This window comes from Scomber scombrus, chromosome 19, assembly GCF_963691925.1.
Source record: "Scomber scombrus chromosome 19, fScoSco1.1, whole genome shotgun sequence".
NCBI classification, from domain to species: domain Eukaryota; kingdom Metazoa; phylum Chordata; class Actinopteri; order Scombriformes; family Scombridae; genus Scomber; species Scomber scombrus.
The window spans coordinates 8,736,965-8,762,520 of NC_084988.1; the positions used below are offsets into that span (position 1 = coordinate 8,736,965).

General features: G+C 38.9%; 1 protein-coding gene across 1 annotated transcript in view; it reads right to left on the reverse strand.

Moving 5' to 3' along the window:
• The window catches only part of pld1a (phospholipase D1a), a 29,148-nt gene extending 7,113 nt beyond the window's left edge, over positions 1–22,035 (reverse strand). Inside the window, exons 1-14 of the mRNA XM_062440040.1 lie at positions 21,885–22,035; positions 11,145–11,342; positions 10,234–10,403; positions 9,683–9,825; positions 8,364–8,475; positions 7,940–8,005; positions 7,050–7,108; positions 6,634–6,726; positions 5,747–5,899; positions 5,143–5,292; positions 4,565–4,648; positions 2,797–2,878; positions 1,791–1,901; positions 1,434–1,619 (exon numbers count right to left, since the gene is read on the reverse strand). Coding sequence (XP_062296024.1) covers positions 1,434–1,619; positions 1,791–1,901; positions 2,797–2,878; positions 4,565–4,648; positions 5,143–5,292; positions 5,747–5,899; positions 6,634–6,726; positions 7,050–7,108; positions 7,940–8,005; positions 8,364–8,475; positions 9,683–9,825; positions 10,234–10,403; positions 11,145–11,310 — 1,575 coding nt within the window. The 5' untranslated portion in view covers positions 11,311–11,342; positions 21,885–22,035. The remainder of the gene's footprint in view (positions 1–1,433; positions 1,620–1,790; positions 1,902–2,796; positions 2,879–4,564; positions 4,649–5,142; positions 5,293–5,746; positions 5,900–6,633; positions 6,727–7,049; positions 7,109–7,939; positions 8,006–8,363; positions 8,476–9,682; positions 9,826–10,233; positions 10,404–11,144; positions 11,343–21,884) is intronic.
• Positions 22,036–25,556: the final 3,521 nt, after the last annotated feature.

Sequence of the window (25,556 nt, forward strand, 5' to 3'; positions counted from 1 at the left end):
GGCAGGGTTTGCAGGGATCACTATCGCTGATTGGTCAAACACAAACAGAGAGGCTGCTTCATCTTGTGTGCTGCTTTATTCATAAAACAAGGAAGTATGTGAGTAGTCTACTATCGATTTAGGTGAGGGGAGGACATTTGTCACCGTTTGCTAACATTAAAAGTAAGTTATTTAGTGAGTAAATGGACAGAGAGAGCAGCGGTAACAAGAACAAACTAGTGAATCGGAGAAATAATTTTATTTTAATATTGTCTGATTGTTTCATAGCAGTTACATTCTAAAGCACAAACCCATTAACACTCAACAGAAGTGCATCAGGTGTTAATACTGCATCTCAAATGCTGCTTATTATTTTTAAACTGCTCATGGGTCTAATTTGCATGATCTACTCAGTTCCTCAGATGCAGTGGAAATGCCAACAGCACTGCACAACAGGGACTTTAAGTTCGAAGTTCAGTCCCTGAGATTAGTATCTGTGGTTCCAAAGTACCAGGAACTTTTAGTCGGAAAGGCTTAGGTACACCAACAGCAGCTAAAACTAAAACTCCTGCAAGAAATTCAACCTTCATTTCACCTTTTTTGAAAGTGTTATGATTCAACCGTATCCTCATTTTGCATTGTAAAATTTGTACTGCATTTTACTGAGAATTGTTTTCTAATATTACTTTGATGCACACTTATAAAAAATAACACAGGACAGGCTAATAAGGGCAGATTAAAAAGACAATGAAGTGTATTTTTCTGTGTGCATGCGAAGCTTGTTATTCTAGCCTCATCAGACTTTGTTTGAGTTTTGATTCCAGGAACTGATCAACAATCCTACCAAAATCTAAAAGCTGCTCAGGGTCAGCTCTATTGCCTAACAAAACATGAGTTGTAATTTTTTATATGCAATCTTGGACTATAATAAGATTATGTAAAACAAAACAAAAAAAAATCTTGTCCTGAGTTTATGGCACAGGGTCCCTCTTCATGAAGTCAAGAGCATGAAATCAAACAACCTTCATTTCATCTTTAGGCCTTGCTGGGAAATGTACCTACTAAACTTGTACATTTCGAAGATGGATTGAACTTTTATTGGATTACTGGATACATATATTGATTTTCCTTGCTGGTGATGTGCAAGTGTGAGTTTGTATGTGTCATTAAAATGAAGAGGCCGATCTAATAACTCCCGCTGTGTCAGAGTCAGCGCTTAATATTCTGTATTTACAGTATGCACATAAACAATCACCACAGGCTGCCACTGATGGTACATGCAGTGCTACCTCTTCATTCCTTCCTGTGCCCTTATGTAAGTGTGAATCACTTTCTCCTTCTCCTCTTGCTCTTCCTTTTTTCTGTTTGAACCATTTGTCAGGTGGAAAGAACCACAGTTATTGCCTATAACTCCAAATTGTGGACAGGACATTTTTGTGTGTTTTGTGTCTGACCTGCTCCAGGGCCACAGAACGTGTCACACTGCCAACATCCGTCAGCCGATGCTCTCTGTCGTCCCAGCGACCATACGCGAGGTCAATCCCACCAACAAAGGCCACTGATTGGTCAATGACAACGATCTTTTCATGATGTGCCCACAGATAGACGGAGGAGGAGACGTGATCTGGATGACGCATCACCTGGACCACAAACACATGAAACACAGCATACATGCATTCACAAATACAACACATGAACAATATGTAAATTCAGACATTAAATGGAAAAGACACAGATATATTGATATTTTCTGACTTGTAACATGTCCTTTCAAATTGTTTTTTGCTTTCTACCCATAATCCTTCAGTTACCTTGATGTTGGGGTGCAGGTGCATGAGGGTCCTCTTACTGTAACCTGAGTTAATGCCCAGGGCGAGCTCCACCTCCTTATACAACATCACAAATATCCGCACTCCTTGTTGCTGTGAATGGACAGAAAGGCATATATAAAAACACCATACTTCTTGCCAAATTACAGTCTTGACTATTCTCATATTTCTTTAACAGTGTAAATTATTCCTGAGGAGGAAACAATAAAAGTGGTACTTAAAACCAACATTAAAGTCTTCAAAGTCAAAGCACTAATGAAACTAACCTTTAAAAAGTAGGTTTACCATATACTCATGTAAAGAACATTTATCCTCCTCTACAAGCAAAGTTGCAAACCCCGCTTAATTCATGGTGAACACCATACAGTTGTTTTTATTTGATTTTAAAAGAACAAAATCCCACTAGTTTCTCAAGTTGTAACATGTTAAACGAGTTGTAAGGAGTTTGTAAACCCAAAACACATGGAAGTAGTGGAAGATAAGCTTTATCTTAGCCACCTAAAAATGTTAACACTTCTCTCATTTTGATAATATCAATAAAATAATATCAGTTGTACATTATTGTTTTGTTCATTTATTCAGGGAACTTTCACTGAGAGGAGGGAACACCCTGATCACATTCACACCTGGAAGCTACCCAGTACAATCACAGTCTGATCTGCCCACCACTGAGCAGCTCCACTGGAGCATTTGGGGTTAAGGGCCTTGCACAAGTGGTAGTAATAAGGGAGGGGCATGCGCTGCTTTTTCCCCAGCCCAGAATTATCCTGCCAGTCTGTGGATTAAACCAACAACCTTCTGGTCACAAGCTCACTTCTATAACTTTCAGGCCAACACTGCCCCAATTTACAGAACACTTTGAGTAACATCTCTATGACAGTGACTATGACTGTGACATATTCATTTAGATAATGTCTTCTCATGAGTACAGTCTACGGTCCTCAGTATATTGCTATGGGTCATTTTGGCACTTTAGTGGCAGACTTACTGCTTTGCGTTTGAGGATACAGTCCAGCCTCCATCTGTTACCCTCCACCACAGGTCTCTTCAGGAAGATCTCTGGACTTAACCTGACCAAGGGAGACAGGAACAGATACAGAGAAAGAAAAGTAGATGAAAAAGAGAAAAATAAATATTACATTCAGACACAAAAAATAAATAAAAACATTAAAAGCAGAAGCAAATAAATGTTTACATTCACCCATCAGAGCAACCAACATATTTTATATACTCTCCATATGACAGAAATGACATAATCATATACTCTCATGAGTCACTCACTTTGGCATCCTGAGCTTACAAGTCTAAAATGCCATTGCCTCACATTACACAAGCTGACACTTCATTGGACTGCCACAGACCATAAGCCCAGTGATTACTGCCTTGGAACAAAGGGATTTCAGCCACGTCAAACAGTCCCACATTTGGCTCTGAGGGACCATAAACTATTGCTTGAAATGACACTAACAAAAATATTATAACTGTATCAGTAGGACAAATACAATGTGTGTTCCCCATAAGAAAACTTCTCACAAATCACAGCACAAGATCTGAAAGGCAGAACAGTGATTAAATGGAACTTCAGATGAAAAACAGACAAGGAAAAGTTTCCTAACTTTGCAAAGCAGTTGAGCCGGTTATTGATTAGATTACATTTGCATCTTTGCAGTACTGTTTGACTTGCTACTGTAACCTCGGAGTGCAATAAAGTTTAGAGCACAAGAGTGACTGTGAGATAAATTAGATTTTGTTTTCCATTTAAATGACATAATATCATTGTGGTGCCTGTTTGAAACAACACACATATTAGAAGACAGTGAAGGTGCTCTTTCAGACCATCTGATACAGTAGTTCACATAATTAGTTATCACATGAGGATCACACATAAAAAGAAAAGTAGGGTAAATAAGAAGAGACACAGAGAGACAAAGGGGAGCGTAGTGGAATGTAAACGGATACAGCGACTGTATCTTTCTGTCAGTGTATTTCTATTCTGGGTGTGTGAGGCTGTAATTAGAGCATGAACCATTGCATGGCCTTCCCGAAAGCCAGACTTGTGGGTGATACATAATGAAATGTGTAGCAGTGTGTACTACACTAACTGGGTGTCAGTGTCATTGTTGTCCACTCATTCTTTGGCAACAAGACCTGTGGATGGTCTTTGTGGTTCCCAAACTACTGAAATAAGCCTATATTATCCTTAAAAGGATACAAAGTTACACATATTGAATATATGCAAAATCAACAATGGGAAAATAAATAAGGTTATGCTTGAGTGTGAATTGAAACTGTAGCTACCGTATATCTTGTGCTGATGTGGGGCTTATGTATTTGCAGTCTGTTGTGTTGAGTTACAAGTGTGTGTGAGTGTGTGTGTGTGTGTGTGTGTGTGTGTGTGTGTGTGTGTGTGTGTATGTGTGTGTGTGTATCGGTGGTGGTGGGTGGTGGTTAAGTGTGAATGGGTATGAGTGTAAAGTGATGACTAGTGTTATCTCAGGTCCAACTTCTTCAGCCATTTTATGTTTTGCCTTTTCCATTTTTACAAATGGTTGTCTTATTACTCATGCTGAGTAAGGCAGGGGGGTTTCCTTCCTTTGGCTGACCCCTGCCCGTTTTGGCGGGAGATGGCTACATATGTTGCAATGATAAAGAAAGACACAAGGGGTTTTTTTTGTTTTTGTTTTTGTTTCTCACGCTTCAGTTTGACAACAATCACACCTCAACCAAGATATGCATCTTAACACACAGCAACTCACCACCAGTCAGTGATGAATATTTCCTCTTTAGCCTCCTCCAAAGCATTAGCCACATCCTCCATGTAAGTCTTTCCATTCACATACCTGCAAACAAAAATTACGGTTATACTGTATACCCTTTGAAATTAATCATGCACAATCATGCACAACAAGCACATGTGGTGTGTCACTTTGCACTGTCAATGGATAACAGTTTCATTTTAGAGCATACTGTCTTGTCACAGTTTCCCTTACAGCCACCACAAGACCACAAGTAAGTCATTAGGATATTGAAAAATCAACACAAAAAACCCAAGAAAAACAGACATTAAGATGGCAGTGACAGTGCATTTGTCTGTTCAGTTCCCGGACTTTCTTAACCTTGCAGGCTACATCCATAGCTGTCATCATGACATAACTGTTCTTTAAACACTCTCTTTTTCCATTAGCTCACAGGACTATAACACGTCTCTTCTCAGGCTCCGTGCTGAGTACAAAGACAAAGATGTATAATGGCGCCAGCACACAGATAATTCGATATCACAGAATCTGCCCGCTGAGGGGAAGAGACTGCAAAACTTCTCTGTCAGTGTAGTTACCATTTGGCAGGAATGTTTTCCTCTTCCTGTGCAAACGATCCAAAGCGGTGATCTCGAAGGAAAGCCTTCCCATGACTCCTTACAAAGCTTTCGATGCTCTGACCCCACCAGCGGGCGTGTCTGTAGCTGATGCACTTAAACACCAAAGCCCTGCAAGAAAGGTGTGCACAGACACAAACACAATCAAATAAACTTAAATGCCTGTGCTCCAACATTCAGACAAATATAGTCCTCATGGCTACAGGCCTGAACAACACTGGTTCAACACATGTGACTGGGGATTGTGAAAAACATCTTCTGTGGAAGAGTTTCTGAGTTTCTTATATGGAAAAATATCACTGTTTAAGGACTGAATGAGGCAGCAGGGAAGAAAATATACCACCCCATCACAAAATAACTTTCTGGAATACATTTTAACATTGTAAAATGATTTTATCATAACAGCATAAGCCAGTCTTACAGAGAAATTCCCATTAACCCAGAAATCCACAGTGAGAAAATCTCTAAAAACTCCAAATATATAGAGTATCGTCTTACTCTGCTGCAAAATGTATATGTGAACCATAGGTATAAATTCTCTCACAAACACAAACAAAAATATAACCTGGATAAGCTATCGATCCTGACTCCATGTTTGGTCTCTGTGTCTTTGGAGTCCATCTTGATGCCGAACTCTTTATCCACCAGCAGGACAAAGGAGATGGCCCCTGTGTCCGGCTTCATATACAGCAGGAATGAATCCTTCACCACCAGCCAGCTACACAAAGTACACAAACAGCTGTCATCATTATCTTCATCATCATCGTCATCATCGTGCAGATTTATGATTTATGTGTCTACTTTATGCAAACTTCTGTTGATCTCTTGATTTCTGTGGACCATTTCTGAAGAGTGTAGGAAGAAAATCATCACAGGAAGGTAGGTGGCTGAACATTTCAAACGTGTGGGATTTTTTTGTATTGTCATTAGGAAATAACAATAAACACTGCTCATATAATAATTTGGCAGTGATAAAGAGACAAACAGAAGAACAGCTGAAGAGAGTTGAGGTGGTGTGTGCCAATGCAGCTGATTTGAAGATACTAACATACTTAGATGAAGTTTGCAAGGTACAAAAATAAATAAACACACGAGAGAACCAAAAAATACGTATTACCTATTAAAATGCTATCAGTATGTTTTTGAATTTGACTCTTTATAGTGACTCTTTTTTAACACCTTTTTTCTCCCCACTGTTTTTTTAACACCCACACTGACAGCTACATGCCAGATATCAGAGTCTGGGATTGTGTCATTTCTTTTGTACGTAGCATTTATCACACCCACATTTTTAGACATGTTTGCCAGTTATTTGTTTAAAAAAAAAATAAAAAAAGACATTTATTGAAAACAAAAGAGGCAGAAAAATGCAAATTCTTTATAGTACATAAATATAGTAGTGTTAAAGAGACACAAAGAGAGTAACAGACAAGGACAGAGGTAACCACACACCGTTTGGACCAGCGGTAGCAGGCCTGGCTGTGACCACAGCAATTCATGCCAGGGATACGATGCCCCCCTGAGCGCTTATAAATCATCCCTTCCCTGGAACAGACACAAAAAGACAGGGAAATGATGAGCTAACACATTTTTCTGCGTCTTGTTGACAATAAGAAAAATATACAATAGACTTTATACTTTAAGTAAATTCTTCAAGACAGGGAAATAAGGAAATTATATGCTGTCAATTTTGTAAATAAGCATACTGAAACAAAGCATCACAGAACAACCTTTATGTTTATCTTGATCCTCTAGATTTCAGCTCAAGCACTTCACTCTGCTCTTAACTGTTAATTGCTTATCCACCTGACAGAAGCTGTTTTTTACAAACAGGAAGAAAATAGATTCACAGAGGAGAAAATACTCACAGTCCTTTGGGCCCCAAGTCATGAATGAAAGACAGTTGGCTGACGTCAATGAATTCCATCTGAAAATAGACAGGAAGAGATTTGATATAAACATCAACATGTGACTCTGTGAGCAGGCAACTATTACATCTACACATACTATCCATCTGGAGAGAATTCACTTTCTCTTAAATTACCTTAACATGTACTGTCACCTCCAGTATTAACGTTAATTTGTCAGAATGATTCACAGTGTTATTATGTCAGTATAGAACAGGCAGAGTGCAGTGGCTGAATGTAGTGTTTACCTGTTCCAAGGCTCCATCCACCATTAAAGGTATAACAAATTTCTTTATTGGCCCAAATATAAGACAATTAAAAGTATTTGGATGGTGTTATGTTTAAATAAATACATAACAATGCTGTTTGGAAGAATCTCTATCTGAATGTAACACAAGATATAGTATATACCCTTTTTATATGTACTTTCCTGAAAAATAGTAGTCGTATTTTCAGGCTGATAAACTGTTTTTCATTCCATGCATTTAATAGCCATCTGGACTTCAGCTTATATGGGTAATGTACAATAAGCACGAATAATATTCTTAAATTCCTTCACTGTGTCAACATAAAGCAGACACAGTGCTATGAGTAAACACAGATTAGGCATCTGTGTCAACACTAAATGTTCCACCATAAGGGTAGCGCAGAGAATAAGGTAGAAAAACATAGTTAATTATGTTTACTTTAAAAGTGTATCTCAGGCCTCTCGGTCATTCGAGACATTTGGCTCATACAGAGAAATTTCAAATACACACAAAAGTAGTATGAATGTTAACTCTGAGATTAGCAAGCAGTCATTTGAGGTTATGTTTAGATGTGACATTGCAATGCCTAGTAGGATTACTCACAGTATGGTGATATTTGCGGTACATGGCCATCTTCAGCAGCTTGTTCAAATAGTCTTCTAATTGTCTCTGTAGAAACACATATACTATATTTTGGCCACTGTGAGTATTTTAGTGACAAATCCATGCATATAGACACTTCCATTCATGCACACAAACACACACACACACACAAACACACACACACACACACACACACACGCAAACACACACACACAAACACACACACACAAACACACACACACACACACAAGCATACACACACACAGCGAGAAAGTGTTTTAGAGGATACATGTGCTGACAAGGAGTTAAGTGCCATGGCAACAAGTGAGTGCCAGGAGAGCTCCTTGCCATAAAATTAAAACATGAGAGAAAATCATTTTCCAGCCAGGGAAACAAAGGCTGCAAACACAGTGCTGTGACGTACCCTCCTGCTAGAAACCTGTTCGTCTCGCGCCAGTTCATCTCCTCCTCCCCTGGGCAGCGAGGGCATCTCCCTCACTTCACTCTTCCTCACTGTCTTCCTCCTCACTGTGTGGCTGAGAAAGAGAAAAGGGGAAACAAAGATATTTCACTCAAAAAGGTTGAGCCATTTCAAGAGAATTGGTTCAATTACAACATCTTTTTCCTTGAAGTTTCAGTTTATGTTACCTATCACTTCTCAAAAATAAAAAATCTATTTTTTTCATTACTAACTACCTACTGTTGTGATGCTGCTTAAAAATGACTAGATTCAAGTGTGTTTATTGGCACATGCACAGCCACACAGCAATTGGCAACATTAGAGGCAGTGAAATTTGGCCTCTTTGAGCTCAAAGTCCATTTAGAGTATACAGTATAAAATATTGTGTGTGTGTGTGTGTGTGTGTGTGTGTGTGTGTGTGTGTGTGTGTGTGTGTGTGTGTGTGTGTGTGTGTGTGTGTGTGTGTGTGTGTGTGTGTGTGTGTGTGTGTGTGTGTGTTTCTGAGCCTGCTGGATCTGACACTGATGCTTCTATACTGCTTGCCTTATGGTGCTGTGTTAGGAAACATCTGTCTTATCTGTTGTGCCTGTGCACTTTATCTGTTCCACTGTGGGATAGTGAGAAACGTCTTCTCGATTCCTTTGTAAGCCGACTTTGACTTTGAAATAAAAAAGTGTGGGGAAAAAAACACAATTCCCTGTGTACCTTCCAGCAATGTGGTATTTGGACAGGCAAATATAAAAGCTTGAATTAGATGACAGCAGACTGCCTCTGTGTTGTGTTACATAAACCAGGAATGCAGCGTGGCAAAATTTACAATAATCATATGAATAAAGTGATACTTTATCCTTTAATAAAATGTACAACCACCAAAAAAATCTGAAAATACACCCTTTTATGAGAGACACAATAGAATAAAGTCAAAGCCAAAGAGAGAGAAAGAGAGTCACGCCAAAGTAAATACTATTGAAATCCCAAGGGCAACATTTCATTTGTTTCAAGTGGCCACATCACCACCATAGAAAGAGAGAACTACAGACAGAGACAGAGAGGTGGTGTGAGAAAGGGAGAGATAAAAATGTGCATTTGAGGGCATTAAGATTCAAACTGTTCATTCACAGAGATAAGACTTGATTTTAGGTGAAGGTTTATGTCTCCAGGGAAAAAATGTGAGACAGTGAGCTTTGTGTGTTTGTGTATATGTCACAATTTGTGTTGGTAGTTTTTATACATATGCACATCCGCATGGAAGTGTTAATCCATGTGTGTGTGAAGGTGCCAACCTGCGTGATGGCAGGGGTATCCTCATGAAGGTCTTGTATGTCCTCAGCTCTCTGTGCAGCTCCATGAAATGTTTCTCCTTTCTCTTTACCATCCAGGTAAACTCACCGTGCTTCAGCTCAATCTTAAACACCGCAGGCAGAGACTGCATACACACACACACACACGCACAAGACACAGGTGGAAAGACAAAAATGAATGTTTGTGTGTTTAAAATAAAGATAAAATATTTGCTGTAAATGATGTATCAGGGTAATTATTAAGAATAATTTTGATTGCTTTAAAAATGGTTATTTCAGGAGAAAATATTAAAATGTAAGTGCATTAAGTGTCTAAGAATTGCAACTAGAACTTATTCTAAGGATTTTCTAATAACAATTTTGACTTAAAAAATTCATACATTTTAAATTAAACTAGTGCCATAAATTAACAAAAATAAACATAAATATTCAAAACTAAATGTCTATGTATTCTGGAAATCAGTAATTGAGCAACAAGAAAGTGAGAAAGTATGAAATATTTTGTTTTTGTGGTTGTGTAAACTGTGCACTACCTTGTTGACACTCCTGTGGTGAGACAGATTGAAGCGGTCCTGTGCAGTGGTGAATCTCTCCACCTCAAGGATCCGGGCAGTGATGGGCACAGTGGCAAGGTAGACCTTAGCAGTGGCCTCCTTAAACCCTACTGTGGCATAAATCGCTGAAAATGGGATACGACTGTCCCCTTTGAGAGAGTGAGAGAGAGAGAGAGAGAGAGAGAGAGAGAGAGAGAGAGAGAGAGAGAGAGAGAGAGAGAGAGAGAGAGAGAGAGAGAGAGAGAGAGAGAGAGAGAGAGAGGGAGAGAGAGGCGGTTGTTGTTCAGTTTGTGCATGTAGGAGTTGCTCAGGCTGGATTGAAGGCGAGTAGGCTGCATTGCTGAAAGATCAGACTTTGTTCAAGATCAGACTGCTAGTTGCAGTGTTAGGTCAAATGTTCCTGTTTATTCTGTGGTAAAGTTTGTGAGGTCTAAATTATGTAAAGGAAAAAATCCACCCTCACACTTTTGCATTGTTAGATACCAGTTTGGAGACTCACTCTCACTCCTAGCCTGCCTGTTCTACTACTCCTCGATTTCCTACATTTCCCAGACACCCTGAATACAACCCCAAGAGGACAGCATGAATTTATTGTTTTGGGCTACAAGTTTAATTTCTTGGAGAGTTTGCATAAACTAACCATCTGAATTGTTTGTCATTGGAATAATAATAATGCCTGCTTTGTTCACTTTTAACTGTCTTTTGAATTTATATTCTTCAAATTTATGGTTTTCAAAATTCACAACTACTGTACCGTATGTTTGTATTATTGAGGGTTGTTTGCTTTGTTTATTGGTATAGTTTATTTTAGTGTTATCTTGTTCTTGAGAGAAATTAAAGTGAGATCATACAATTTAATACAGAAAGACAACAGGCAAACACAAACACACCTAAGCAGCTTCCATCATCGACCTCCTCTCCTTCCCCCATGTCCAGCTCTCTGGTGTCCAAGCTCTCCACAAGGTCGGCCATGTTAATGCCGTCGTGTACGTCCGAGACCACCGAGGGGTCAGAAACTTCTGACTTCACCAGGTTGAGGTTACTGGTACCCAGCATGCTTAGCAGTTAACCCCCTGAGCAGGGCTAGCCTAGCGGAGAGGAAAGGAGAGGAGAGGAGAGGAGAGGAGAGGAGAGGAGAGGAGAGGAGAGGAGAGGAGAGGAGAGGAGAGATTATCATTTCAAATAAAAAAACAAAAATAACATTGACATTGCAGCATAATAAATGGAAACTTGAGTTTCTGGGTTTATATGTTCTTGTTCATGTACACAGTAAGTACTAATCATGACTGGTTACAAACTGTACTGTTTTAAGAGTCCCATGAGGACCCACAAGAATGCATGCTCTTTGAAAGACATACCCAAAACAGACACAGCTGTAACAGGTTAAGAAGGTCACATGTAGAAGCACAGAAGCACCAGTATGGGAATATATCAAATTAAACAGTTCAGTGCTGACAATCGGTCTATCAAGTGACAGAAAGAAGATGTTTAACATATGATCTGTCACCTTTTTTGTAATCATAGCCCCACAATTAGCCTGATCCAAACCCCAGGTTAATAAGAAAAGATAGTAAATATCTAGGGCTGCAATAAACAATACTTTTCATTATCAATTAATCTGTTGATTATTTTATAATATTGAACATAAAATGTCATAAAATAGTGAGAAACGGCCATTATAAATTTATAAAACTCATGGTAACATCTTAAAATGTCTTATATGTCATATTGACTGTCTAAAAGTATGACAGAAAGCTTTTACAAATAAGAAGCTGCAGCCAGCAAATGTTTGCCACAGTTAATAGTAATTGGCAAATAGTTGCCAATGAATTTTCCATTGATTGACGAATGGATTAATTGACTATTCATTGTAGCTCTATGAATATCTATGGATTACTTTGTACAAGTTTACAGTGAAATGATGTAGGAGTAACTTAGTCTCATTAGTTACCATAGCTGGGTTGTGACCTGGTGACTGTGTAAGAAATACTATGAGTCACAGATCTCATGCTTTTCTAAAGAACCTTCTGCTGTTTTCTTAATATTGAATCAAAGAGAGGAAAAAAACACTGTCGCATCCATGTATGTTATATTGCAGCACTTAATTGTTTGTTTCATGAATCCAAAAATGTTGTTGGGAATTAACTCTTTTTTGACCAATAAATGCTGCACCAATGACTGATGCGCTGTTTGACAAAGGGTTTTGAGAATGGGCAGAGCCTTTAACTGTGGTGTGCCAAGATGAAATTGTTCTCTACATGGAGGAAGGGGGGGTTAAAAGGGTAAATTTAGATTGTCACCATGTCAGATGGGATTATTATCTTAGTGATTTAGTGAGTTATTTTGTACTTCTGTACATGTGCATGTTCTCTGCAGTACTGAGGTCATGCCCCACCCAAATTTCCAAAACAGCACATATAAAAGGGAAACTAACTTTGCTGCTGCTTATGACATCAGAGGAATATTTATTAGCACACATCCACCCATATGTACAGATCCCTGACAGCTAACCTTCTAAGATCCAGTTAATGACAAACTACTTGCCTGACTGGAAACCAGTGTTTCATAACTAACACACACAATGAATGACACAGAGGAGTCAAATGACACCCTCCACCCGCCCAAGCCAGACATGTCATCTTGAGTTTAATCACTTATGTGCAGATGAACACTTTTGTCACATGTGTTGCTGCCGCCCAATATCATCCGTCTTTGAAGTCATTAGACAAACAGAGAACATGCTGCCTTATCTTTCTGATTTTTGGTCTGTTACACACTTTCACCTGTTATGTTTCACTACATACACCAATACAAGTTTCTTATCTATACCTTAACTGAGTATAAACATCTTTGTTAAAAAAAGAGATTAAAATTGTCTTCATCACCCCACTGTCCTTTTATAGGCAGCTTCATCAGACTATATCATTTTATTAGTAGTATCAAGTCATTTATTCATCCACCTGGATCTTCAATGTAGAGCTTGTCATTGTACATTCTGGTCAGTTAAGTCTCAGGTTCCCCAAAACTAGCAGCATCATTTCTCTTTGAATTAATGAATATTGTGAGTCACAGGAAATATTACTTCATAGTTTGTGGCATTTTGTCAATGCTGTAATTGTTAATGACTTCACCGACTGCACCCATGGGAGTGTGAGCCACCGATGAAAAACTGCTGGTGATGTGATGCACTGTGCAGAATGAGCTGTAAGACACCATCAGGCTTAGTAAGACCTAGCAAAGCGTGGCCTTTAAGACCCACATGCACACACACACACACACACACACACACACACACACACACACACACACACACACACACACACACACACACACACACACACACACACACACACACAGAGCCTACATTAATACAAACACTAAACACAGTATACTGTACACTGTACACAGTCAAATTACATCCTGGCAACTACTTGTAGCATAGACATGCAGCAGGCTAACTGGGTGTTTACGATGAGCAAAAAGATGAGTTCCTTGTTTTTTGTTTCACTGTTACCACACCAACACACACCGCTGAGAACATGAGTTCATTTTCGTTTTAAAACCATCCTTGAAATGACATAAACCTGATAAACCTGTTAGAAAAATTAGACATCTCACAGCTACTCCAACTTCATTTCAGCCCCAAGAGCAGTCATCTGTAAAATCCAGTATTACTGACACAAGCAGGACACAGACAGGGCGTGGGAAATAACAGTCCAGCAGTTACAACAACCACAACTGCATTTTCAATCTTTCACCCTTCACTGTGAAAAAACGAAAGATCCACAGTTCCACTTCACAAAATATGTTTAGTCATCCAGGACTAAACCATACTTACATGGTCCATTAACAAACCTCCCTCCATCCAAGACAGGACTGAGTAAAAAAGAATAAAGAGTCAAGAGAGGAGAGGAAGAAAAGAGAAAGAGAGGAGTCAGCAGAAAGGTTCTGAATAGACATGTCATTAAAGTTTTAGTATATGTGTTACCTACTGCTGTAAGTCACTGAGAATTCTTTTTTTCTGCCTTCTGTATTAAAAATTAGACTCAATTGTAGTAATATAGTATCATAGTTCACAAGTATGGCTAGTGTTTTACAAATATTGGCTGGACTGGGATGTGATAAAATGTTACTCCAGATGATGTTAACAAGATCTATAAAATCATTTTGGGAATATGCGACGTGATTAAACGACGTGTGTTTAAAAGCAGTGCAGATGTCCCCTTGCTATCTTATCTCGGCTCACAGTGGTCCAAACTTTTCGCATTTATATGAAAAGCAGAACATCATTAAACATATAAAGCAGCTGTTAAATTAATAAACACCCATTTTTTGATGGGGACACATACAGCTGGGGTTTATGGGAAATGTGGTGTACAGTTTCAGAGACAACAGCTACAGTTACTAGAAGGAAGAAGATTAATTGTGGCTATTATGATGTATATTGATGTAGCAAGTTAAACCTCATTGTCACCCACATACAAAGAAAAATAAGTAGGTTATTCTTCTTGGCTTAAGTTCAACAGGAAGAAGTAACACCAAAGGATGAGGTTTCTGGTGATGCATCAGATTTCTAGTCTGTTCTCACTGAGGCAGGTTTGGACCGGATCAACACACAAACACACACATAGCTATACTGTATATTCACACAATGAAAAAGAATGAAGTCAATTGTTTCTTTAAAGTCACTGGAGGCAAAAGAAACCACACCTGAGATTCACATTGGTTTACTTTTTCCCCGGACCAGCTGCCAGTAATGCCTAAATTTAACACAAATTTGACTATAATTTGTTTAACTGTAATCTGAACCCTATAATAACCAGCCTAAGAATACACCACGCTCTAGTTTAAAAAAAAACTGGTAAACTGCAATTATTTCATTGCAAAGTGCAAAATCATTGTTTTTGGAGCTAAAAATGTCCCTGACAAGTAAAAACAACACATACACCAACAGATAGCAGCTTGACAGTAAACATTGCCACTGCTGAACAAGATCCAACATGCTCACACAGTCAGAAGAGTCACCAGTTGTCGCTAGTTGACTACAGTGACTGCATGTCTGCCTATTTCCAGTTTTCCAGGCCATTGAGTCTTTTCATTCATCCAGTCTTTTTTTTCTTTGTGTGTTTTTTTTTGTGTCTGAAACAAGAACACTTTTGTAATGTATTTAAACATTCGTAATGTTTGATTGATTATTGGCATCAGTCATTTGAGTATCAAATCATTTAAACTCCTTTCTTTCCAATGTTTCAAGATGTTTCAATAATGTTTAATTGCCACCATTTTACTTTTTTTCAGGAAACTGAAACAACGGTCTCGTACATGACTGATTCCAAGACATTCCTTAAGACTTTTTTAAATCAATAAGTTCAAATTCACAGAAGAACATTTTGTGCATCCACATTTTGCACGGAAGGACAGCAGTGTGGGAAAAGACATTTCACACAGCTAAAAATGGTTTGACGTCTAATTTAGTCCATGTGCATGTGTATGTATAGTGTGCATATTTACTCATTGACCTTTCAAGATGATCAAACAAGTAAATGTTTTGATGTGCAATTTACATAATGCCATCAAGATCTATTTGCTGGTAATGCATTTTTAATTGTTTTTAGTCTTCAAGATAAAAAAAAGTCATGTAGTTGTGCAGTTGTGTTGTTTCATGCCATATACCTCGACAGTCGAAGTCCTACAGCAAAGAGAAAGCAACTAAATGTAAAACAAAAAGATAACCTTTTTGTTTGGATCATTAAAAATGTAACAGAATTTTAGTCTTTGTAGACATATAGGATGCATCAATGTCATTAAATTCAACAAGGCCCACCGATTAACTAAGAACTTTTCCAAGTGTGTGTGGAGTTCGTACAATCTTAGTTCCAAAAAAGAAATGTATGACAGTACAGTTATTTTCCCTGTCTAAGAATACCCATGACCACCCGCAGGCTTGACTCTCATAGAGGTCAACTGCAGAAGGACCTGGAATGTGGTTTAAATGTGTGCATGTGTAGATTCAGATGTCAACCATATATGCACGCACACATACACACACACACACACACACGCAAGAGCTGTGGTCATAGTACCTCTATCCATGCAACCTGACGATAGAGCAGAGAGAGGATGAGAATATGATGAAGCTGCAGGGGTTATCTCTCTGCTCCATTCCAATTGTACACTGCCTACTTCCTGCTTCCTGTCCTGTTGCCATGGAGATAGTTTTAACAGCCAGCAAGCAGCTTAAATATAAATATCTTTAGAAAAAGCTACGAACATCCGCCTCTCCCTTCATGTGCTCGCATGCCTCTTAAATGTCAATTAGTTGGAATTGACGCACTGTTAAATCATAGATGAAGACATAAAAGACTGTTGAGTGGGAGAGAAACTGCTGTTTAGGAGGTTCAGTGTGGAGTGTGGCAAAAAGAGAAAAATTAGGCATTAGAAAAGTTAAGTGCATGTGTACTCATCAGGCTTTTTAATATTTGACACATGGGAAATTTTGTCTCTCACCCTGCACTACAGAGCCGTTAAGAACACGTCACTCTCATATAGCCAAAACCATTACTGGGATTGTCTCATTTAACTCAGCATTTGTGATAGCTGTGTGCTACTGATGAACAGAGAAGGTTTGGTGCCACTTTTTAATAAAGCACAATTTATAAAAGGACTTATAAGGTAAAGTTAATGTTTCATCAATGGTTATAAAATAATGTACTAATCTTTATAGCTATTAATAAAAACCTAATTTTGAGTTGCAAAGTTTGTGTGGTGTTTATCGTCCTCCAGCAGTACACAAATTAACAACTTATTAAGAATTACATTTAAAGACTTTACTTGTCCAATTAAGATTTATAATTACAAATGCTGTGCTTAGTTTTGTTGGTGGCTCATTAGAAATTGAGACATCTACATCATCTGATTATCATTTATTATTAGGAAGTTAATGGTTCACCAACCTGGAAACCCTAGCATTGCTCGAACAAAAGGTTTACAACTTCTTTATGAGGCATTAGAAAATGATTTATTAACATTTAGTCAATATATTCAACTTTTTTAAAAGAAGAAAAAACCCTCATGGGCAGCTGTGTTGTGTCTTCAGTCCCTTACATGGTCCCACCCGTTCTATTGAAATTCATAGCATAATAAACTTACATCTGAGGGAATAAGAAAAGAAGAGACACACTTGTTTGTTATGCAGCAGTTTCTTCCTTGTAGCCTTGCTTCTCCAACAGTGCAAAGACCGAGAAAGACACAATGGGAAGGAAGACAAGGTCACCCTGCTATCTACTGGCAAACAATAAAAAAAAATCTGTCCTGTATCAGTTTCTTACCTTAGCTATCCATTATTAAAGAGCAGCCAAGAGTTTTCTGTGACACAGAGCTAAAAGTTTGTTTCACTGCCAAGTTTTTGTGATCTCCGTGGGAAGGAAACTGAAACTCTATCCTTTATCTTTATTGTACTATTGTATCCCTTGTATGCCTAAATATGAAACCACTGTTTATTTAGGACTAGATAGATGGGTGAATTTGGGTTCGTAGCATCTCATTCGTATGCTGAGTGCCTCTTCTTTAGATTGCTTGCAGTGATGACCAGAACATATTCATGAACAAAGACACCACATCTTTTTTTGTGGTATATACATAAATGATCTCTTAGACAAAATCAGAATGCTAATGATGCGTGAGTAGTCTAGTCTAGACTGAAAACAAGGTTCTCCTCCAATGTGAAAAACTGCCATGCTCCTGCTACTGTTAGGACTTCAGTTACGCTCACTGCATGAGTCCTAAACCTAACTATGGAAACTCTGAACAGGGAAATGGCAGCAATTTTCTCACCCAGATTTGGTTGGAGAATATTTACAAATGTGCTGAATAAAATAACTCCTCTGCTGCTTTTGGGCATCCTGGTGGTGCAGGGATGTATGTAACATACAGAGTGTGCACGTCATTTCCTTTTTCACACCAAACGTTCACATCACTCTCTACTGCTTAACATCTAGTAAGGCAGAATGTCACCCTCTTACAATATGGTCAACATTTTGTTTAATACACTAGCTGAAAACCCAACAAACAGCTACTGGTGATACAGTTTACATTAGTTTGAATTTGGTGATTCATTTTTTTGATAGCAGAGGATGTTTTAGCATCATAAACACAGAGTACACCAATTCAAACAGACATTTAATAATCACACAAGGAGCAATCCAGTGTATATAGAAGCAGATATGCCATGGGGTTGCAGGTATTGTGGACTGATATCTACCATTTTACCATTCTACAAAGGTTCTTTCGTTCAGTGAGTGAGTCAGCTGTAATCAAAAATGAACAAAATGTCATTGACGTCTTTGTGACACACATTTAAAGTGTTTTGGTCTCATGAAATTAGAAAGCGGTGGCTCATTGCTCTGAGCATCAGTTTGATTATTTTAATGTATAACTGTGCATATTTGTGCTTGACCTTTCTCTCTGGAAAAGCACTGGCTCAAGTGCCAAGGAGATAAGACCGGATGAGCAAAGTTGAACAAACCAGAAGAAAATCAGTGAATTAGATAGATTGTAAATTACAACATTTCATAACAAAGATGTGGAATGCACTGAGGATTAGAAATGGGTGAAACACAATGATCATCATCAGTGACCAAGTATCACTATCATTATCACCACTTATTTTAAGTTCTACTGATCAAATGACTCTTCATCACACCACATCAGCACATCAGCATGTGTACTGAGAGAAACTCCTCTCCTCTCTCCCACCAAGTTTGAACCAACAGTGCACAGACAATTATATGTATCAGTTTCTGCCTTTATTACATTGCCTACTTTAAATGTCAGCTGATGCTCCCTTCTATCCCTCTACACCAGGTTTGCTTGCAATACTCATTTGAAAAGTGTTAAATTATTAGAAAGAACACTGGAGGCGGACTGAATATCTATGTCAACATCAGCTGAGGTGCTGTCACTGATTACCCATCGAGTGTTAGGAAAAATAGACAACTTGTGAAATGTATCATCTATTCCTGGATATGTGATAACAAACTTGATATTTACAAAGAACTGTGGCAAACACAGTGAATGATCTAAATGTCTCTAAAGATACCATACTTTCAGTACATACACAAACACCCTCTTTGAGTACAATCACACATTTACACACACAGACACACACAGACACACACACATAAACACATACATACAAGATCGCATAGAAACATTGCTTGGCATTTACAGATCGCGAGGTGCCAAGCTCCTCATGGCACAGATGGTACAAATAGAGAGAGCGAGAGAAGATGGAGGGAGGAAGGGAGAGAGAAGCAACAAGAGGTCTGTGACACCTCTCTTTCTCTGCCCACACTAAAACTGCCTATTATCTAATCCTTCACACCATGGATACGGAGATAGGGATTGTCAGAAAGACAGAGAAAGCACGACATACAGTACAGTAGATCCCAGAAAAAAAAGAGAGAGCAATCGTCATCATCACCAGAGTGGTTTTCTGCGGGCACAAACACAAGGCATCATTGTACTGCTCTCTCTCTCTCTCTTCCAACCAAGCCCGACTCAACCCAACCAAGCCAGCCAAGTTTGACCCTGGAAACAACCAAACTGTAACTTGTGTCCAGACCATTAAAGTGACTCACCATGATTAAAGTAGCAGAGCAGAAAGTATAGAAAGTGTTTGTGCTCCTCACTTTAAAGGGTGAGTTTGTCCGAATTACCAGCTCCGACGGGTATTAAGGAGATAGTTTAAGGGATATCTGCCCAGGTGTTAAAATACCTGCCTCTGAGATTTTTACCACCAACCCAGTACAACTGAGATTAATGGAAAAGTGCCAGTGGTGCTCACAACATGTAAAAAAAAGTTGTGTGTTTCCAGATGTCCCAGTTAATCAGCAGACCTTATTGTGAACAGATTTTAAAAGAAATTCTTTCTACAGAAGAAATTATTTGTAAGGGAATTGTGGATTTATGGACAATCCTGAGTAATGAGCAAATTGTTTCTGAAAAAAGATGCTGTTAAATTCTTTAAAAATGGCATTTCATTGCTTTGGGCAACTGCTTTCGGGGACAAAGACAGAAATCTCTTAGACAGATATCCTCACAACCTGTAAAAATCAAATCAAAATATTATCATGACTATTATTAACCTTTATTTTACCCCGAAAAACCATTGAGGAGGAATCCTCATTGACAATGGTGTCTGGAAAAAACTCCTGAGTGAAAGAATGTGGTTTTTGTTATTTGGGTGACCCAAAGTGAAAAGTTTGTAAGAAAATAAACTGAGTATCCTGGTCCGCAATACTTGAGAAACCACAGAGGCAGGACATGAAGCAGGTATATACAGGCCAAAAAATATCTACACTGATTCAAAAACACACACAAAGAAGGTGCTAATGATGAATGGTCAGTGCCAAAGAGATATTTTACAGTATTTTAATAAATCACTTCTATTTTTGCATCTGAGAACCTTTTCATTTGTGCTCTCCAGAGAAGTAAAAAAGTATTGAAGAAAAGTCTGCTGCATAACTTTTAGATTTAAACCTCTTATCGGTGGCGTTATCATACAGGAAAACTCTGGACTTCCCCCCAGTATTAGCTGTGAGTCTTGTGAAGCAGAAAACACTGTCTGCTGTACAATCCTAAACATAACGCTTCAACTACCTGCAGATTATTATTTTTGAGGCTGTGGTTGAAAGCTCAAAGCAATAGTATACAGCAGGAGTATGAGACTGTAGTCCACATCTGGAATACGTTTACTAAATCTGTCGTCAAAGCTAGAAATATTTCAAATCCCTCCTAAGAAGAAGAAGAACACTGCAATAAAGTCAAATTCTCATTACATAAAATTATGTCAGTTGTGGTCTTAAAATAGTTTCCCACTGTCCCTATTAATGATTGATCACAAACTGAGCAAGATAGCACCACATGGAAAGGGTCAATACACTGAAACACACATGCACGCACATACAGTGTGAGGCAGGAATAACAATTAAGTTTATGTTGGTGCTGGCACCACAACAGATATTATTAAGGCCTACTGCCTGTGCAAAAGGAAGAGTACTGAATGCCAAAGGTTGGTATCATGTGTACCAGTTGTTGAGACAACAGAAGAGGAGGAGGGGTTAGGGCGAGCAGCAGGGAAAGAGAAGCTAAATATCTCCAGTCTCCCCATGACATTCCAGCTGCAGCAACGAACTCTCACAACAGGGTGTGAGAAAATGGGCAGCAAGCAAACACACACACAAACCTGTGGAGTCTTATACAACAAGTAAAACAACTCTTGTTGCAATTAATAAAAGGTAAACACTCTTAACTTAAGAGACAACACAACTGTCTTCACTACCACCCAGTCAAGGATTATCACATACATCTTTCCTCCATAACAGGACACAAGGTTAAATAGACTCAGCTACACCTTGTCATGTTAAGTACATATTTGCACTGCAGCTTTGACTCCATATAATGCAGACATGAAATGGCACGACTCAAACATACTATGCATTCACCTATATGATCCCACTGAAAACTCAAACCGAGGAGTGTCAAAGAGACATATATCCCCCCAGCCCATGGACACAAATAGACCAAAGCAGACAGACTCAGACAGTGAGAGAGAGGGAGACATTACCAACCTGCTCTTTTTGTGGACATGCAGTCCACATGTTGGCTAACTGATCAATCCACTCAGCTTCAATCAATGGATGGTTTTGCTAAGACACACGCTCTTCACCTGAGAAGACAAAGAACTGTAGGCTACAGTGGCTGCAGACGACCAGCTCTGCCTTCCTTGTTATATGAGTCAGTTAGTGTGGCTGAGCAAAACTGACAGTGAACTCTTTCCAACTCCTCAAGCAGGGAGGGGTCTCTAAAACTCTAGACCAATCACAGAAGGAGGGTCGTCCCACAAGCAGTTTTTATTGGATTAAAAAAAGTGTTGGCCCTTTGGTGAAGTAGGAGGAGTCCTCCGGAGAGAAAACACTGTCAGTGATCCTGCCCATTATCTCATCATTTCACACTAATTCACTTTCTCTCTCAGTTTTGCATTTGTTTAGCCCACATCCTCTGTGTTTGTGTGTTTATGTGTTTGTATCTCTCTGTTAGGGTGTGTGTCTCTTCCTCTACATCTATGCTTTAATGAATATGTTTTTTTATTTAGCTATTTTTGCACTAATAAAACAACAAAACTTGCATATATACTTATGAAACAGAAAATATAAGAAATAAAAAAATGACAACTACATTTTGAGCCTGAGCCTGTGCATACACATGCTATGTGTGTGTTCCTGCTGAATGAGCTCTCATCTAATGCATTTTTTCCACATAACACATCTGTAGCAAAAACCATTCATTCATCTGGTAGCCGCACAAGCTTCCACATTAAAAAGGTTGCTTCCTCCATCTTGTGGATAAAGAGATGTACTGTGCTGCTTACTGACAGAACACACCACGCACAACAGTCTAATCTATGTGTATAGCCTTATGACAGGGACTTTAACCTGTAATCAACCATTCCCTTGAAGCTACGCCCGGTCAAAATGGCACACACCCAGCTTTGCCACGTTTACCAGCTGACATCCTGTAGTGTTCATGAACCATAGAGAAATATAGGACTAAAACAAGGAGTATTGCATGTACAGAAGACACAGAAATAGAAAATACAAAGTTCAAACAGAGAGGTGAACAGCAGAAAACTTGATGTGACTTGTGTTACATATATGAAACACAACAATTCACAGCCCTAAAAAGACCAAACGGAGAAATTTCTCATAAGACTAAAATACAGATGTGACATTTCAGTGAAGATACTAAGTGTCATTGCTGTTATTACCTCTTGTTGTCCCACGAACTGCCCAATTTGGACGTTTTGTTCGTGTGAATAGTAGTGATTTCAGCTTGTTGTTTGGAAATCATTAACATAGTTGTGAGCTCAGCCAATTAATGGTTTCTGATCTGAAATGTAATCAGATCAGAAGTTTTTAACTTAAGGTAAATAGACAAATAGACACTCACTTACACAAGCACACATACATACAGTCTGGACACAGTCAGCTACATACCAGATTTGATGAAAAGATCTCACACAGACTTTGAAAGACACAACTGTCTTGACAGGTGTTCTGCTCCTGTACTTTCCACTGATCTCTCTCTTGATCACATTCTCTATTTTTCTCTATCTCTCATATCTTTCTCTCTCTCTCTCTCTCTTTCTCTCTCTCCCTCTCTCTCTCTCATACACACACACACACACACACACACACACACACACACACACACACATGATTCAGTGGTCATAAACAAACCAGTCCCTTGTGGTAAAAACAGCGCAAAGGGCAGAGATAACAACATTTGAAGCATATGGATCACATTAGAGCAGTAAAAATGGAAATATATTGCAACATTTGATTGTGACGTATTTACGGTATGAAATAGTTTTCCATTTCGTGAACTAGTGAAGCCTCCAGTAAGCTGTCAGTAAGATGGTCAAAATTAGTCTTAATTATGGAGCATAATTCTTTTAGAGGTAAGTTTGTAAAGACAGCGAGATCTCAGCCCATGACAACAATGTTGTGAAAGTGATAGTGAATGAGAGTTTGCTATGTGTGTATGCATTTATACTGTACTGTATATATCTAAACCTGGGTCAGATGGTCTTTACACATGAAAATGGGTGGGATTATGATACATTTCAAACCTTCTTTACAACAGCAGCAGTGGTTATTTTATAGTGACACGTCATGAGCCTCTATGCACATAGCAAATTGTGCCTCAGACAGATTGTTTGTTGCTTCACAGCTGTGGGATTATACAATTAAACCAGAGCAGATTTTTCAGATATATAAAATATAATATATTTGACATAGCACCAGGCAAAAACTGTACACTGTCCATTTCTTGTACTGTACTTAGCACCAAATAGCTCTTCAAAAATGTTTTAAGGCGCACAAGCCAGACTCATGACTAAACTGATTCCTATTGAGTCTCTTATCTTTTTCACTTACCCCCTTGCAGCATCTGCAGGTACTTACTCAAAACATGTGTTGTAAACCCACGTGTTTAAATTAAGAAGGAATTCTGAGTCAAGGAAACTTCAGCAGATTCTTGGCCGTTTCAATGAATTGATGTAAGGTCATTTGTGCTCTCTGAAAGAAAAGTGGTAAACAGAAGTATTTTTCTTTTTCTAAAATTGGTGAGCATTAAGGGCAGTCGTCACTGCCTTAAGAGCACCTGTAGGTGGCGTTGCAGCACTGGACTCACTGTAGACCCCCGTACATCACCCTCCCTTCATAAACATCACTTCACCTGTATATGTTGTTTTGCGCACTGGGAGTCTGGATCCACACACTGGATATGCACCACAACTAAAGGAGCATATCTGGACAGCCTGTGCGAATTTTTTTGTATTCTCAACGACTTTATTTTTCCTAAATTTGATGAACTCCTATTTCCATGACTATGTTGACAATGCGTCGTTCCTACTTGGTGCTTGTGACTTTTATAAAAGTGTCTCCGTTTCGTTATAGAGTATTTGTTTTCACGTTGGTTGTTGTTTATCCGTTTGTGTTTGGCTGAGTTTGAGCCCCGGCTGTTCCTAGAGGACAGATGTTCACTGCTTCTGCCGCATCACTACGACCTTGCCTCTGACTCACCATCACATTCTGTCCGGAGCAATTCGTCCCCTGTTCCACTATTTTGTTTTTGTCTGACGAGCAAATGTAAGGACGCCCTGCTGGAGATGGGAACTTTGGGACTTTGTGCATGAAGAATTCTGCAGTACTCTGCAGCTGCTGGCTCCCAGGAAATGAGAATGCAGGAGATCCACTGCCTTTAAGTTGTTCTTTTTTTCTGGATAATAGATTTTGTTCAGCATGTAATTTTTTGTATCTGACACACCTACTCTTCTTATGAACCAGTAGCACCAAACATTGATGGACCATTATACCATCATACCATGCGTGTTCTAAATGAAGTAGGAAATCTGGATCGACCCTAAAATTGCCTTGTGATGGTATCAGAGTCTGAAGACAACTATCTGTTCACTGGAGAAATCTAGATGTTTGTTTTTTTTTTCAGACCAGAATGTGACTTCGACTTTTTCACCTTCACTGAAAACTGAGGTTCAGATTGGTTGCTTACGCGCGCAAGGATCTTGGTTTTACGCACGGCTGCCAACCTGTAACATAACATCTGCTACTCAAACGGTGATGATGGGAGGAGAGGGCAGCTCCAAGGGGCTTAAAAAGTCCCTGACTCGGGTTGCCTTTAACAGTCAGGCACGGCCCCGTGAATAACCGCGCGGCGACAGC